The sequence below is a fragment of the Mytilus trossulus genome, chromosome 7, assembly GCF_036588685.1.
Source record: "Mytilus trossulus isolate FHL-02 chromosome 7, PNRI_Mtr1.1.1.hap1, whole genome shotgun sequence".
Lineage (NCBI taxonomy): Eukaryota > Metazoa > Mollusca > Bivalvia > Mytilida > Mytilidae > Mytilus > Mytilus trossulus.
Window position 1 is genome coordinate 73,713,388 of NC_086379.1, and position 17,929 is coordinate 73,731,316.

At 30.7% G+C, this 17,929-nt stretch overlaps 1 protein-coding gene across 4 annotated transcripts in view; it reads right to left on the minus strand.

Annotated features, from left to right (window-relative positions):
- The window catches only part of LOC134725772 (unconventional myosin-VIIa-like), a 54,286-nt gene extending 36,718 nt beyond the window's left edge, over nucleotides 1-17,568 (minus strand). The window contains exons 1-3 of one of the 4 annotated variants that reach the window (XM_063589915.1): nucleotides 17,480-17,568; nucleotides 11,623-11,970; nucleotides 842-969 (exon numbers count right to left, since the gene is read on the minus strand). In XM_063589915.1, the coding sequence (XP_063445985.1) occupies nucleotides 842-969; nucleotides 11,623-11,902 (408 nt within the window). In that variant the 5' untranslated portion in view covers nucleotides 11,903-11,970; nucleotides 17,480-17,568. Of the gene's footprint in view, nucleotides 1-841; nucleotides 970-6,984; nucleotides 8,483-9,027; nucleotides 9,065-11,146; nucleotides 11,218-11,622; nucleotides 11,971-17,479 lie in introns of those variants that run through there. The other 3 variants (XM_063589917.1, XM_063589918.1, XM_063589916.1) reach the window with 3 other exon arrangements.
- Between the last annotated feature and the right edge of the window lie 361 nt (nucleotides 17,569-17,929).

A 17,929-nucleotide genomic window follows, 5' to 3' on the forward strand; every position in this document is an offset into this window, starting at 1 on the left:
TGACATGCCAGCTACAGACTTCAATTAAACTGACTGAAAGATTATGATTTCATCATAAGAACATCAGGCACAATCCTTCCCGTTAGGGGTTTAGTATCATATGGTATGTCCCATAATTGGACATCTATTTGGCATACCAATCATATTCAGACTTCCCTTGGCGTTGTATTTTACACCAAACAAAGCCAAACTGATGTCCCCTCAGCATGGGTCTAAATTCTTAATGGGAAACTGGTAACTAACATTCTATACCTCATTAATTCATATGGTAACTATCATAGATATACAAATTAGACAAAATCCTTATTCAGATTTAAAAAAATACCATTTACAAACCTTACAAACATGATTATTCAGACAATGAAGGCAATAACTATTCTATATCTGCCAAAATAGAAATCTTGAAAAAGTAAATGTCAAGTCTGAAATTTTCAACTAGTATTTTATTGTCAATGACAGACATATATGAATATCTCATACAATCTGTCGGGCGGCCGGCAGTAAGACTATTCTTAAAAAAATTGTAGAGCATTTGGTGTGCTCATTTCACTAAAGTTGCCAAATAACATGTTTATTCTACCTCAGGCTCCTAAGGTCTGTATTTTTTGTAAATGTTTACAGTTACTATAACTGAAGTTGTTTTATAGCACTTCTGCTACCATCTTATTTCTGATCAAAGTATCAAGTGATGGATCCCATTTTTCATCGTTTTAAAAATAATCTGTCAATATAACGAAATCAGGTTTTTCACACATTTATTGAATGTATGCCAATTCAAATGATTATCTTTTTTTCAGTCTACAGTTCACGGGAAATTCAACATATATTTGTAAACAATTACCTGATATAAATGTGAATAAAAGCGAGCCTGAAGGCACCTGACCACTGTATCTTCTGTCATTGGACCCACTAAATGTGTCAGATCTTCTATACAGGAATACACACTCATATCTACAGCACTTCTTTGGTCTGTAAAATATAATTCAGAAATAGTTCATAGAAAACAAGCAAACTATTTCAAATATTTAAAATAAATTAATATTTCTGTCCATGTCACTGCAGTGGTAAGCCACAAAATAAAAACAGTACTGACATTTGTCAATCTTCAATTTTTATAACAAAAAAATAATTTTTGATTGTAAAAAAAAGTTATCTATAAGTCAATTAAGAGGAATCAATGTACTATGTCATCTGTTTGTGTTCAATACTAACAATATGCATGGATGTGGAAAAAGAAATCAAGATACGTTTTTTTTAAGTATATCTACTGACTGACTTGAATTCCTGAGTAAACTTTAGACTTTCAACATGTATACTTAAATTGAACACTGTACTTATAAAATCAAAGCGCTGTAAGCACTGTTGGCAGTTAACCAAAAACCAAGGCAAACATAATTATGAAAACTGTGGCAATGTTGCTTCAACTTTTTTTAAAGATTTAAAAGAACAAACATTAAACATTCATATATAATTGTACATTTATGTTCATTTGATGAATTAATCATTAAGGCAAATAATTCATATTTTATCAAGGTTTTCAATAGCAGTGGCCCCACGAACTCCACCTATACTTCATATGATTTGTTATATTGTCCCATTCATGAATATATATGGTTTAGGGGTGGGGATCTTAACCTTTACCAAGTTTAGGTAATTTTTGTCTCTTGTGAATAGTTGTCTCATTGGCAATCATACCACATCTTTTTTTTTATATAAGAAACTTCCAGCTATTTCAACTGACCTATCAAAATTGAGAAGAAAACAAGAAGTAACTGTAACAGGATGCTGTTACGAAGTCTCCCAAACAAAGCTCCCATAACTCGCCATTCATATGGTCCCATGTTCATTTGATTTGATTTTTTGTCCCATACAAGAATATATGGCTTAGGGGTGGGGATCTGGACCGTTAACAAGTTTTCAGACAAGAGAGGTTAGGGGTGATCCCCTCAGGACTTTCCTTTTATTTCATTTCATTTGTTTTATTGTCCCCCACAAGAATATATATGGTTTAAGGGTGGGGATCTAGACCGTTTACAAGATTTCAAACAAGAGGGGGTGGAATGACCCCCTCAGGACTTCCTTTTTATTTCATTTTCATTTGTTTTATTGTCCCCTACAAGAATATATATGGTTTAGGGGGTGGGGATCTGGACCATTTACAAGATAATAGTACATTCTCAAATTGAACGGGGTGGGGGTGACTCCCAGGAATTTCCATTTAATTTCATTTAATTAGTTTTATTGTCCCATACAAGAATATGGGAAATCTTAACTACTTGTCTTTAGAGATTTTCGGCGATTAGATATTTCATACATTTGTTCTTTGACATCTCAGCCAAAAGCTCAGGGGATAATAAACTACATAAGGATTCCTAATGTGCTCTACTTCCTATGTGCAACTTCAAAACTTTTGGGAAAATCGACGATCATTTAAGGTTTTTCTGGTCATATTTTTTGTAATCCAGAATGAAAAGTATAAAAAAACTGTCCAATAAGTTACAAATAATATAGTAGCCAGCTAGATGATAACAATGGCACGTATTTCAGCATTTATTGGCATGGGTAGCACACAAATCAAGGGTGCTCGCATAAGGCAGCTTAACTGCCTAATAAGTGAGGTGAGATTTGGAAGCCTACTTCATGGATATATGAATACATGCATTAGCAAGTTAGATTTAGTATAGTTCAACAAAATTACATCAAGCCCCCAACTAAAACCTCAAACGTGTGTGACACTGTGTGTTAGTATACAATTTACAATAAAAATGCTACTTGCAAGCAGATACAACCTCCAGTGGCAGATCCAGAACTTTTCATAAGGGTGGGCCACTGACTGACTGTCAGAAGGGGGGCTGTTCCAGTCATGCTTCAGTGATTCCCTATATAATCAAACAAGTTTTTCCCACTAATGGGGAGCATTGATTCAAATATAGAAACACCAGAATAGCTCAGTGAAATGATCTCAGCCCAAAGTTCTAAACATCTTAAAATTCTTCCTTTAATTCTAATGGTGAATAATAAATTAACAATCTTACTTCATCTATTGATTTTTGTATTGTTTGCCGAGTTTGTTGCTCGTGCTGTGTGGATGCTGTACAATGTGTTCCCATGCTTATATATTGTGTATGTCCATATATTTTACAATTTGGAGTCATTTGCTTGTGAGAGAGCTGCCACCCTTAAATTTCTATTGTGGAATATTTTTTTCATTTGTTGTCATACAACATGCATCTTACCACATAAGTTGGATGTAGAATTGTATATACAACATAACAATGTAAGAGAAATCTCAAAATGTCAAAAGGACAAATCTATAAACTAGAGCAATCAAGCAACATGTATTATTCGGCATATTAGAATCTAACAAAAAACTTTATTTATTTCCAAATAACCTCTACAACATTGTTCATTTATAAAAAAGAAGATGTGGTATGATTGCCAATGAAACAACTGTCCAAAAGAGACCAAAATGACACAGATATTAACAACTATAAGTCACTGTATGGCCTTCAACAATGAGAAAAGCCCATACTGCATAGTCAACTATAAAAGGCCCTGATAAGACAATGTAAAACAAGAAAACAAGAAAACTAACGGCCTTATTTATATAAAAAAAAATAGTTTGTTTGGAGATCACTAGAATCATATATGCATACCTTCTTATGAATATAAGTAATCCAAATAACAAAAAAACTCAATGATAAGCAATATTATAATATCTTTATAATAACAAAAGTAGTTCAAAGCTGTGAATTTCAAATTTTATTTTTCTGAGATTTAAGAAGCAAACGTTCTTGTAAACCTAAGCTAAATATATAGGTTTCCTGTTGAAATAGATTTAATAACACAAAAGGTGGCCATGCAATGATTGAGAGCCAATTTGAATGTCAGCAAATGTAAAAATTTTCATTCAAAAAGTGTGTTATAAATAAAATATTGTGGGACCTGTATCCATTAATAAAAATAAATTTCTACTTACTGATAATGAGCAATATATTGTTAAATCTATTTTTGATTTTGATTTAATGCTTGAGAAATGAAAGCTGTTACTGTCCGACTAAGTTTTACCAATCAAAAATAAATTATTGGGATATGTTAACTGTAGGATGGGATTTAGGAATAACATAAATATATATCATAGTAAGTAAAAGGACATTTCAACACTAAAATTATGTAAATTCAAGTCTAAAAACCTGAATTCACATGCCAGATTTTCTCTTGAATTGATTCGTAAAAAATTTGGTACACAGTGAACTACTTTTCTGATAAATTATATTGATATATGGACCTGAAGGAATGATTGATTATTGGTTGCTTAAAATCCAGTGGCAAATACTTCATGCATGTTCAGAATGATGTACTTGAAGGAAATAATAGTCTTATTTTAGATCAATACAAACAGATATCAAAAGTTTTTATAGCATACAATCAAAAGAGATGTTATGTAATGTTAAAAGTTGAGTACTGCTTTGAGGTTTAAAACCATAAATATAGAAATAGTGTTGTATGTAAGGTACATTGGTGATCCTCTTACAAGATACTACTTATCAAAGGCTCTCATAAAGTGCAACATCTCTACGTGTTAATCCTTAATAATGAATTTATTGTCAGAGCCTAACTTTCCATAAAAGCCTTATTTTCAGTTCAGAAGCAGTTAGACTTAATAATTTTAACTTTTCCAGATCAAAACATATAAACTGTATATTTTAAAAGATTTTAAAACTGAAAGTAATTTCCCTCATGTTAGTTCAATACAAAATTGTATGCAATTATTTCAGTGACCCCCTTTAATTTTTCTTTAAAAAAATCAAAACTGCATTAAACAAGATTTTTAGTTCACTATAGAAAAAGTGGAAATTGAGTTTCTGTACCAGACTGAAGCATCATATCCTGTTTGTTTATAGCAAATATAAGATAATGCACCTTGTAATATTGTTAAAATCTTTACATTAAAAAAATCTCTTGCTAACTAAATATTTAAAATGGAAGAAATTACAATTGTAAACTAAATTTATTAAATTTCTATGTTTGCTCTTCTTCTGGGATTCCCAAAACAATTATATGTCAAATAAAGAAATACAATTACAATGGTTGATTTCCAATATAGACACAGGACATACAATTAAATATGTTGCACTCTGTAAATAGTTTTTATCTGCACAGAATCTTAATAATAAATGCAGTCTATGGAAATTCTTATTAGTTCATTTCCTAAAGCAATTGACATAATCAAATATCTAATTCTATTCTCAAATCATAAAGTTTCAGTTTATTTAGACCTTAGACAATTATTAGCAAAAATCTAGACAAGAAAAAAACTTTCTTATTGGAAAATATATAATGTCTGCATTTTTAAAAGTCTCTTCATCCATAATTTCATTTGTAATCTGTAAAGAACATTGTTAAAAACTTTAAGACAGTTCACACAGCGGTCTGGAAGGTGTGGACACAGAGAAATGTCAAATTGGCATTATGGTTGTGCATAAATGTTTTTCAGTCTTTTGATGTTGAAATCAATAAACCTCGCTGCATTTTTGCGCCTGTCCCAAGTCAGTAGCAACTGGCCTTTGTTAGTCTTGTGTGAGTTTTAATTTTAGTTCTTTTATATATTTTGGAGTGTAGTAGGACATCCATTGTTACTGTGCTAGCACACAATTTTGTTAATGGACCAGCTGAAGCACGCCTCTTGCTGTGATTTTTCTCACTGTGTTGAGAACCATTGGTGGCCTTTGGTCGGGTTGTTGTCTCTTTGACACATTCCCCATTTCTATTCTCAATTTTATATAAACCATACCAATAGGTGGACCCAGGAGGGGGGGGGAGGCCCTCTTTTGGGAAAAATTCAGTTGATTATATTGGTAATCACTGAAGCATGACTAAAGCATGAAAAGCTTGAACCTCTACAGTAGAGCCTAAAAAGCCTGATGCTATTTGACAGAGGTCTTCAAATTTATAAACAAATTATGATTTCATGAAAACCATTCAGATAACAGGGGGAAAGGGGGTGATTTTCATCCCTTTGTAAAAGGTCATAAAATTTCCTTCTGCAAGCCTTGGTTGTGGACTAGAAACATTAAAGAGAAATCCAAATGTTTCCCACCAAAATGAAAGAAATTTTTTTCACACATTTGTTGTTAGCTATATTGAGGTACCAATGAAGTAGATACCGGTAATGATTCTGTTATGCAAAAGTGCAAGAGTGCAAATACAAATACAGTATTATACATTTTTGTAGGATGAACATGTTTTTAGAATGTCAAAATAAAACATTTAAAATTCTTTTCACAGAATCTGCTTCAGAAAATATGACATTCCTGATCCTTTATCAATTTAATTCTTATGCATACATACTAAAGTCTTATGTTTCTGTTTGTAAATCTCTTTCAACATACACTGATTGGAATGTCACTAAATCTTCATATTTCTTACCAAAAACAGTCATTTAAATGTGTTAAACATAGAATCAAAATTTACTTTGAAGAAAAAAACCAGAAAACGGATGAAAAAAGATGTCCAGTATGTACCCTCGAGATATTTTATAAAAGCTTTTCAATGTTATTTCTTTTTAAGACTTAAGAATGTTATTTAATGTGGTAATGGTGTCAACTTGTACTATGTTTAAAGTTAATCATACTGGACATAAACTAATTTTTATTAACATTTATTTGCTTTCAGTCAGTCTTTTGTTTTATCAAAACATTTTTTTTAATAAATTGCATGAATTCATAACTGACTGGTATCTCATTCAAATGATCATAAAATATTTAAAAGAATCAATTGTTTTAACTAAGATAACTACCGGTATATCATTGTAGGGATCTTTAGGTCTATCTATACTTTAAAATGACAATTGAAACCTGAAACATGCAGGTCTAGCATTTATAACAATGCATTTTATTTTGTTCTAATTTGTCAACAGACCACCTTAATCACCTTAAAATTGAAACTATTCTTATTAATTTTTTTCTATAAATATTGACTTACTTTTGCATGCCATTGTTTATCTCACAAGTAACAGGTAATAAATTCCAGTTACAAATCTGAGCGATTGCTGTCAATCTATATGGCCAATACACATCCCAAAACAAATAAGTTCAGATATCACATAAATCTTCTCCAAACATTACTGACCACATACAGATTCTAATCACATCAATCAAGTTAGTGTCATTTCTTTGTTTTTAAATTTCCTAAACTAACAAGTGCTGAAAATATGATCCAATATCATCCTTATTAATGCACATGCATAGTTGTATGAACTGTGTGAAACTGTGAAAATGTTATTTATCTACAATTGAATCATATTTTAATTCTTTTTTTTTATAACTATCGAATATTGGATGTAAATTGGTTCAATAGATCCATTTTGACAAAATTTCTATACAATCTCTTATTTCCAAATATCGTCCACTGGTACTGTATAATTCAATGTCCCTTGTCCTATGTCGTGGATGTCAACGTTTTATTATCAGCACATCTCCTTAAACAGGTTATAGATTTTTTATGACAACATAATGACCTTCGATTGTATCTTTATGAAGCAACTTTCTCACCAAACTATTGTACATGGTATTTGAAGAAATCCAAACTTGTGTTTAAGTACTAATCCTATAGTACTACAGTGATATTACCTTCTGTAGTACTTGTTTATAGACATTATTAAATGATACTTAAAACTTCATCAAATATGGTCTAAAGTTGATGTCACACTTCAAAACATTTGATGGCCAGGTAAAAACATAGGTAACGGAACCCTGCATGTCATTTGACAGTCGTAAACTGGACATCTGTTTACACTAATGTATACTTAACAGTGGTATGTCACAGTACCCCGATCTGTATCTATATATCCAACGTAAATTGTTTCCTCGCTTTAATCCATCAAAATTTATCTTCTAATCGTAAATTATTTTGTTTAGATTGAACAATGTTCTAAACTATTTTTTTCTCCCAATTTAACCCAAAAGAAAATATCTCACATAATTAAACTGGGTACATTCCAGTTGGATGATTTTGATATAAAAAAACAATACGGCTCTGTATTTGTTGTACCTGTTCTGATGATGACCTCTGGTACAATAACAATACAGAAGTGTATAACAATATTGTGATCAACAATGATAATTATTTTGATTGGTGTACGACAATCATTTTATAACTATAAACTTCTTCTTCACATATCTTGTAAGTTAACGTCTTCTTCGATATGAATATAGATCTGCACTGATAAAGAATCATCTTGTTTTATTAAAGTCAGACATATTTGGCATTTTTTAAAAAGATGAATTCATCCATACTAAGACATTTGTTAAAATGTCTATCGTTATATATCTATATCGTAGATAACAATCAATGATTATTTTCTCAAGACCACATGCCTATAACAACAGCTTTAATTTAATCCTGACTTCAAAAGTTCACAGAAGGTCTAAAATAAGTGAAAATTTGATATAATGATAACTTGTAATAGTTCACATGGGACAGATCAAATCTGAGGATTATTATCACAATAGATTGGTCTACCCAAGTTTAACAAAGCTGATAATTCTATCTGGTCTTACAACACGTTAAATAACTGCTGTATGTTAGTATTCCCCTCAGGGTATTGTACATTTAAATACTTATGCAAAATCTGTACAAATACTTATTAACTTCTTTATGACCTGTTTGACTTTGCATTCAATTTAATTAAAACTTTAAATCAGAAGAACAAATCGGTTCAAAAATATTATTTTATTTGTCGTGTTTAAAACTGTGTCCTAGCTTAAATAATTTGATCAAATTACTCATGCAGAAGTAGTTACATTCCTATTACATAAAAAAGCTATAGAAACATTTATTCTTCATTAGCCAATAATTTCAATGATCAAAGTACAAATCAAAATAAAGTTACAAAAAAGTGTACCATACTTATAACTGCATAATAAAATAAGAATAATAGTTCTCTTTTACATAGTTTTCAATTATTATAGGCAGTATATTTATTATTACTTTATATTCTTTTATACATTAAAAACAAATTCCTACCTCAAACTCACAAGAAGAGAATGTAAATTTTGAACATTAAAGTAGCTGATAAAAGCATTTATACCAACTGTCCAATCCTGTGAGTGTACCTGGATTTCAATTTAATTGTAATAGCCCACTGACTTTTCTTTACCATTTAAGTCCATCTTTTGATATATTTTCCTTTTGAGATCATGCATTTAATTTGACTGACCAAAGTTTTTTTCTTCTATCTAAATGATTTTTATAGAAAATGTGAATACATCATAACATTAGTATACATGTGTTTGAGTAAGCAAACATACAGACATTTCCATAATCTTAGGATGAAACTTGTCCATCAAAATATAGTCATGAATTACAAAAAAAAAGTCATAAAGGACATAAAGGGTGGATGGACGGGATAAATATCTCATTAAATACTGGTCAAAACAAGATATCAAAGAAACATTGCTTTTATTGGTGTTTTATTATTGTATAGTATTTATATTACTATATTAGACATACAAGGTAAATATAACCATTGATATTATTATAATTGTTTTCCCCATTTCAGATACACAAATACTTGTAAATGTATCTTTTTCTAAAATCAAATACAAAATTTTTATTAAACATTTGGAGCAGAAAGTTTTATTCAACACTTAACTTCATGTGCTAAAAAAAACCACCTTGCTGTGCAAGAGAGAAATTATATGAATATTCATTAACTCCAAAGATTTAGAACTTTATATTCTTATAGTAAACCGTTGTTGAAAAATCATATCAGTTAATGTGTGGTGCTCTATAGATCCTTTTTGTTTATTATTTGTTGTGTTGCTGTCTATTAATTGATGTATATCAATTATGTCGGGTTTCATTACTTTAATAATTTTACAGAAGGAATAAAATAGGCATTAAAAAATAAGGAAAAAAAATCTCTTAAAATTCAAACTGCTGCAGACTTTAAGATAAAATTTAAACTTTTAGACAAGAAAAACTGACAGATTCTATGTATTTGGTATGGGAACACATAATAATTATTTGAATAAAAATAATATAAGAAAACAAAAATTCTGGTTTCCACTAGATGACATTTCAGTAAAATAATATTTGCTATAACATAGAAGAACATGACATGTGTAGTACATGTACATCAAATCGTTGGCTACCTTATAATTCAAATCAGTTTAATGCACATCTTTTTATTTTTGACAGGAAAGATTAAAATGTTTGTCTTTATCTGTTTGCCAAAAATTAATATTATCTGCAAAAGGATACTCTTATGCAAGTTTTTATTTATAAATTCTTTTGTATAAATAGTAATTTCAATGAAACAGGAAATTCAGTTAAATTAATTAGAAATAAATAGAAAATGAACACCCTTGTAAGTAAATAGTTTATATGATAATTTATGTAGTATATAAACAGAGGGTAATGTACCGTGTAACAATGACATGGTCCTTTGATGAGGTAAACAATGTAGCCCACACCACAATCACTTTCCACAGTTCACAGACTTAATGTATCACTTAACAGTGATCATTAACTTTTTTTTTTTATCAAAGTTTAGTTTTTTGTAGTAGTAGAGAATTGTTTGTGTCACAATGTAACACACAATTTATTATTATCATCTTTGATCATCATTGTAATTGTCAAACAAAAAGTAAAGGATGACTTTCGATGCAGCTGAGACAAAAAGTACAATTTTTGGGACAAGTCTTATAAAAACAATGTGTTGTACCAAACAAGTTTATGTTGGACTGATGTCATTGTATTATTATTTCAACATGTTCAATATCATTCATATTGACATTAGTTTGGTTCAAAACCTTAAATCTAAAATGACAAATTAAATCTAAAAACAACAAGTGAATGTTACTACAACACCATGCCAAACACTAACACATACTTACATGAAATATAAAATCTGCAAGAATAATATACAACCCTGACCATGAGATGTTAATTATTAACTTGAAACTTTTCCTTAGATGGGGTGCATGAGAAAAACTTCACATATATACTAGACATCAATTTGATAAATCTAAAACCTAAAGTGGCCATTGGTTTTGAAATTGGTTTTTAAAAGAGATATACTCTTCCTTTTGATGAGGATGAGCATTATTACAACTACATCAAATAAGTTTAAATTGCTCACCTGACTAACAGTTCCACTTGTATAAACATTATTCCTTTTTATATTTCTTATTTATCAGTGGAAAATTTTAAAGTTTCATGTTTGACAAAAAATGATTGATGCCAAGTATTCCTACACACCAGGTGAGCTGAAACATAAGTCTAAACATAAGTCTAAAATTTTATGCCAGTACATGCACATTTTTTTAAACAAACTAAATAAGGCTGTTAGTTTTCTCGTTTGAATTGTTTTACATTGTCTTATCAGGGCCTATTATAGCTGACTATGCAGGCTTTGCTCATTGTTGAAGGTTGTACGGTTACCTATGGTTGTTAATGTCTGTGTCATTTTGGTCTTTTGTGGATAGTTGTCTCATTGGCAATCATACCACATCTTCTTTTTTATAATGGCTTTTGTCAAGGTAAAAATATACCAGTGTCAGAAATATCTTAGCAATGAAGAGTAGAAAAATCTTTTTTGAATGATATAAATGTTACCTCTTAGTTTTTGCATGTCTGATATGTTGCTATCAGAAGAACTACCATTGGTCCATGTAGAATAACAGGATGAGTTGTCTCCCCATGACCAGGTTTCTGTAGATGAAGAAATTGTATCACTGTCATTATACTGACTGTTTGAGTGATCTCCCCTTTCTAGATGAGGTATCTCTGCAGATGGAATGTCCTGTAGGTCATACCAGTATGGGTTATCTCCCATGGACCACACTGATGTTTCTGACGAAGCTGCTGCATCACTATCATTTGATGATTCACCCATTATATTTGGAACTGTTCAGCATCAACCAAAGTTATAAGTTGAATTTCACTTCAAACAGCAACTCCAGTCTGTAAGATAGATGAAGATAATTTGTCAAGAGCTGCAATTCTAGGAATGATTGATTTCAAATCATATTTCATTAAAACCTAAAATAAAAATTAGAAATAAATGATAATTTTCATTTGTATATGTACTTCACATTTGAACTTTGGGGTTTTGTTTTTCTATATAGTTTCCTTTGATTACAATTTTCACTGCAAAGGTCTGAGAAGAGCTCTCACAACAAATCAATATATATCAAAATTCAGGACCAAACATCATTATACAGTCATTCCAACAAACTTGCACTAAAACACAGACAAGATAAAACACACAATGTCCAATATATGATTTTATATAATATGCAAAACTCAATACTTAAATCTCAGTAACAATAAATTTTTAGAACTACAGAAAATACTACTTTTGTCACCTTGAAATGTTTCAGTAATCTTATTGTGATAATTATAGAATGAGCATCTCATCAGGATTTTCAATTGTTCTTTATTTAAAAATTTAGTTCACTTAAAGTTTGCTGATGGTGGTTTCGAAGGTGTTTCAAGGCACAAACATATCTATAATATAATGAATTTGTTAAAAGTGGCCAAAATTTTTGAAGGGAAGCTGATTTGAAATGTCTGTCCATTTGGCCTCTTTTCAAATAAAATAAAATTGTTCTCCCATTTGAAAAGTTATCTTCATTTAAAACAATTTAAAACCTTTTATATATGCGCTAAAGTCCATGATTGTTTTTACTTGAGCTCTAAAATAAGCTAAAAGTATATTTTAATCATTTAATTCACATTTGTCATGTTTGTTCAAAATCTTTATTTCTCATCAATTCTTCACTGTGCCCAGTGTGGATAATTTTCGTTCATAAGCTCAACAGACAAAACCTTCTAAGAATGACACCCTAATGGCCTATGACCAGTCAGTCAGTGACAGTTGATTATACAAGTTAAATACATTTTAAACCTTGCAATATCATTATGTTAATATCCAAAGTCAGGAATCTTGTTATTCTGTTATTGAGTGCAACTGTCTATATAAAGTTGCATATGGTAGCTATAGGACAGTCAGTATTTTACCTGTTGTGTACAAGATTTTTTTTCAAGAGAGAGCAATATTCAGATAGCAGCTATATTAGTGATGGACCTCTCCAAAGCATCTCTTGTAATTTAATTATTTTGGAACTGAAAGTATTTGTATTTTCTGAATCAGCTATAAGCTATTGATAGCTATTTAAGTGGAAGTAAACAATGTCTGACATCAGACTCGTAAATCTCTTGAATTGAATTTTAAATGTGCGTATTGTAATGCGTTTACTTTTCTACATTGGCTAGAGGTATAGATGTTTATCCCCTCCGTATTTTTGCGCCTGTCCCAAGTCAGGAGCCTCTGGCCTTTGTTAGTCTTGTATTATTTTAATTTTAGTTTCTTGTGTACAATTTTGAAATTAGTATGGCGTTCATTATCACCAAACTAGTATATATTTGTTTAGGGGCCAGCTGAAGGACGCCTCCAGGTGTGGGAATTTCTCGCTACATTGAAGACCTGTTGGTGACCTTCTGCTGTTGTTTTTTCTATGGTCTGGTTGTTGTCTCTTTGACACATTCCCCATTTCCATTTTCAATTTTATAATGTATAAAAGTTGGTATCACCATACATTTGCAAGTAAAAATGTAACGGGAAAACTACATGTCTTTGAAGGGGTACTCCAAGGCTCTACATGTATATTAGGACCTGTATTGTTTAATATTTTTTAAAAGATGACTATTCAAATAAATTAGGATCTTCGCTCCACTGATCACCCGCATGGCTTAAGGTATTACTCCCAAAGGTATTGTGAGGGGTGTAAGGTGACACGACCAGGTATTCAAGCGATTTCCTGTCGGGCCTGCAAGTTCATGCATCGTTTCACTTCTGTAGGTATTGATCAGTGTACACGGCCGATAACTTATAACTTTCCATTTTGAACTATCAGGTGCATGTATAATATACATCTCTGTCTTGCGTGTCCGAAAGTGATATAATATACTAGTCATTACTTAACTCATACGCTTGTTTATAAATAAAATTTCTGGTGTAAAGAATATTATTTATAAAAAAAAAAAAAAATGATACCAAAAAAAATAAAAAAAATAATTGAAGATATACAAATATACGTATTTTTTCCAAGGGTTAATTTGGGGAAAATCAGAGACATATAATCCGGGACAATGTTATATTTACTCGTTGTCAATAGTAAAGGACATAGTTGGATCATTCCAGAAATGTTGATTAAAAAAATGTGCGCACTTGTCGACGATTCGTTTATACGCCCGGATAGAAAGTTACGGAACTACAGCGCAATTTAAAATATATACATGTATACATTGAACATAAGAAAGAAACATACATTTTGTGCAAATTGGGGTAAAAGTTTTTTAAATAGACTAGTCCACGTATACCAACAGTATGTAATCATCCAATTCGATAGACTATTGTATACCAAAAGAAGAAGAAGAAGAGGACCAATTTGATTTAAATACAGGTCGATCTATAACTTGCTTTGGTTCATCGAAGTTATGAACATATTAAAATCACAGATTTATATATCAATTAGATTGTTCTCGAATAAAGAAAGAAATTCGTCATCACCACAACTGTTCCGACATATGCAGCCTGCAACTGGACGTACACTAATAATCCCCGAGGGATGTGAATATTTTCTAGGAAAGCTATTGAGTATTAAAGTTTCAAATCATTTTCGGGATTTATTTTCTTTCTTGATATTCAATGACAGCAAATTTAAAGAATAAACTGCTTGTCAGATATTTGTCCGCTTTAGGGGTATTCTTGCCAGTTGAACAGACTTATAATTACATTCAAAAATAGGGAAAGATGACATTAAATTTGTTGTCTTTTGTTTTTAAACATCTTTGGTCAAATAGTTATTAAATATTATACGTTGTGAGACGAAGACTACTTTAATAAGGACGTCCCCGATTATGATTAAATTTGGTTGACGTTTTTCACACTTGATAAAGAATATCTATTCGTAATTTTTCGATTCCATTCCAAGAAGACCTTAAATTTGCTGTCAATGTTTTAAGACTTCTCAAGTACAAAAGTATTTTTTCTTTATTCGTTCATATTATATTCCGCTTCGGTAGAGTTATCTTCAGTGAGTTCCAGTTATTAATTTGTACGTGGCTTTTAAAAAGTCTAAATCTAAGTGTTCTCATTCATTTATTTGCCTAATAAAGACAAATAAAATACTTTGGTAAAGCTATTTATAATTTCTAAGTTCTCCTTTTTATTAGACATCAATCAAGGACAAAAGGTGTAAATCATTTCAATCGGACATATGAATTAAGTTTCCCGTCTTTAACCAAAAATTGTGTATTACTTAGTAAATTAACTTATTTGAATTCAAATAAATAATAGCACCAAACATAATTAAATAATTCCACGGCGATCAATTTTTATTTGTCACCAACTTGAATATATATTTTAAATATGTGTATTGGATGCTCCCCTTGTCTTATAATTCACTGATCCGAATAGACAGTCACACCTGGCAAGGTGTGCCCAAGAGGAGTGGTTAAATACCGAAGTGCAAATAACAATTTACCTTTCAACAAGCCATCTACGAGTATTGCTACAGAACCGTGAATACACACATCGTATCAACCAAGTCATAGCAGAGATAGTAAAAGGTCAATAAGAGTACACCAACATATTGTCTTTACAGATTATTGTACTTTACTTTGTTCACCTTATCAGTCCGAAAATACATTAATTAAAAATCAATTTATAACTTTTTGTGTTGTCTACAAAATGACAAAAATAATTCGAATATATACGTTTAACATAGAAAATTTATCTCATGAATATGTACAATTGAACGTATGTGCGTTTTATCTTCTTATTATCGGATGGTTATTAGATAAAGCATAAGTCATCGGCGCGCTTACGATTACGTTAAAATATGATTAAAAACCAAGACTTTTAATGATTGTTTTTTAAATCCCGGCATGCAAAAACCAGGAGAAAACGTCACGACCTACAGGAAGTAGTTAATATTTTTCATTAAATATTGAATTTCTCCTTTATTACTGCACATATAGCGATAAAACTTTGTGAATATATATATTATATCATAATGAACATATTTAAACCATAAGTAAAAAATCCTGAATTTTCCCTTTAAAAAACACCAAATCCCAAGGTCCTGAAATTCGAAAAAAAAAAATCCCCGATCCGGAGAAGGTCAATACCGAAATCCCAGGCTTAAAAACACTCAATCCCTGATAAAGGTCCTATCCCCCCTCCATGATAGGAGGATTTTGAAAATAAATAACTCAGCCTTGATAATCACAAAAATAAATGGTTTGTTCTGTGGTAGTTTGAAAATAAATTACCTGACTTGCAATGTATTGAAAATAAATAACTCAGCAGGTCTATAGCTTATTGGGCCTTCAGCGGTTCCAAAACCCTTCAAAAAAAATTTTCCTCGCTCCGCTCGGCATAATATGTTTGACAATACTTTGCATTTTAAGAGGCTAGGTAAAATTAAACTAAATTAACTTTAATACTATGTATGTATGCAATATGTGTATATTGCTTGGGAATATAAGTGGTTCAGTTCGTTAAGAAAATTATAAAATACTTTATCTAATTATACTAATTGTCTTTTATAATATACTTATTACTATGTATTTGTGTTTCGTTTGTCCTTTCTCGCTATGTATTATCTTAAAATGTTTGTATATATTGTCCTGTTGTACACAAGTATGTGTCTGAGGTTATGAATGAAATCTTGAATCTTAAAATTTCTGAAGGGGATAATGATCTACTAGTATTCTGATTAGATGGTACACAATGACTTGACTATACATGTATTAATGGTTTACCTTTTTTTAAATGGTTATTTGGATGGAGAGTTGTCTGACATTGGCACTCACACCACATCTTCCTATATCTTAATTATCATTCATAATTAACAAATATTTAAAAAATTGTATGTTTTCGAATATCGCAAATCAGGGACGTATATATCTATATATAAGTCCTTAAATATAGTGGTAAAAAATGAATAATCAGTCCCTTGCTTTAATGAAAATGATAAATCTTGCTTAAATAGTGCAGAAAATGAATAATCTGTCCTCTCAGTTTACAAAAATAAATAACCGATCAAAAACAAATCCTCCTGGCCTCTCCCAGAATATCAAATGGTCGTCCCCTATTAAACTGGTTGTCAGGTTGTGTGGACTGGCTATACATGCTGAAAGGTGAACCATATCGTCTTTCGAAAGCAAAAAAAATGTCACCAGTGTAACCATTCTCATGTAGGAGTTACAAATGCTGATGTGGTATTATTAGGACACATTTCAAGACATATATGTGAATAGAAACAAGTACCTGTGGCTGTGTGAATGGATGTGATAAAAAAATAGAGTGAACCGATTATCATTTTTCCTTCCTTTATATGACTTATATCTATTTTACATGCTACTTATTTAGAAAGCTACGATATTATAATACACTGCTTACATTTTCCATTAGTTATAATAATTGTTATTTTTCTGTGATTATTATTTTTTCTTGGTTTCCTTTTTTTTTACAAAAATAGTTTATAAAATTTAGAGCCGTTGACGGACAATTTTGAGATTCCGTATCGGTTTTAAAAAATAAAATCAGTTTGCCATTGAATACTACATGTATAACATTCCTTGATTGAATTATACATGACATAAGAATAAAACAATGGCCGTCTAACTGCAATAAAATTCATTAATTAATCTTTGGTTTACACTGTTTTAAACCTCGACGATAATAAGTTTATTTTCCGCTTTTTTCTCTCACCATTTTTGTTCTGTATTTTAACTTATCATTGTTTACTTCCGTTACTATTTGCAGATTTCACAACACCCATCACAACATTCCTTCTCTTCCATGAACAGTTTGAGGCAAGTTGGAGTATGGTACAGTATTCGACAATCG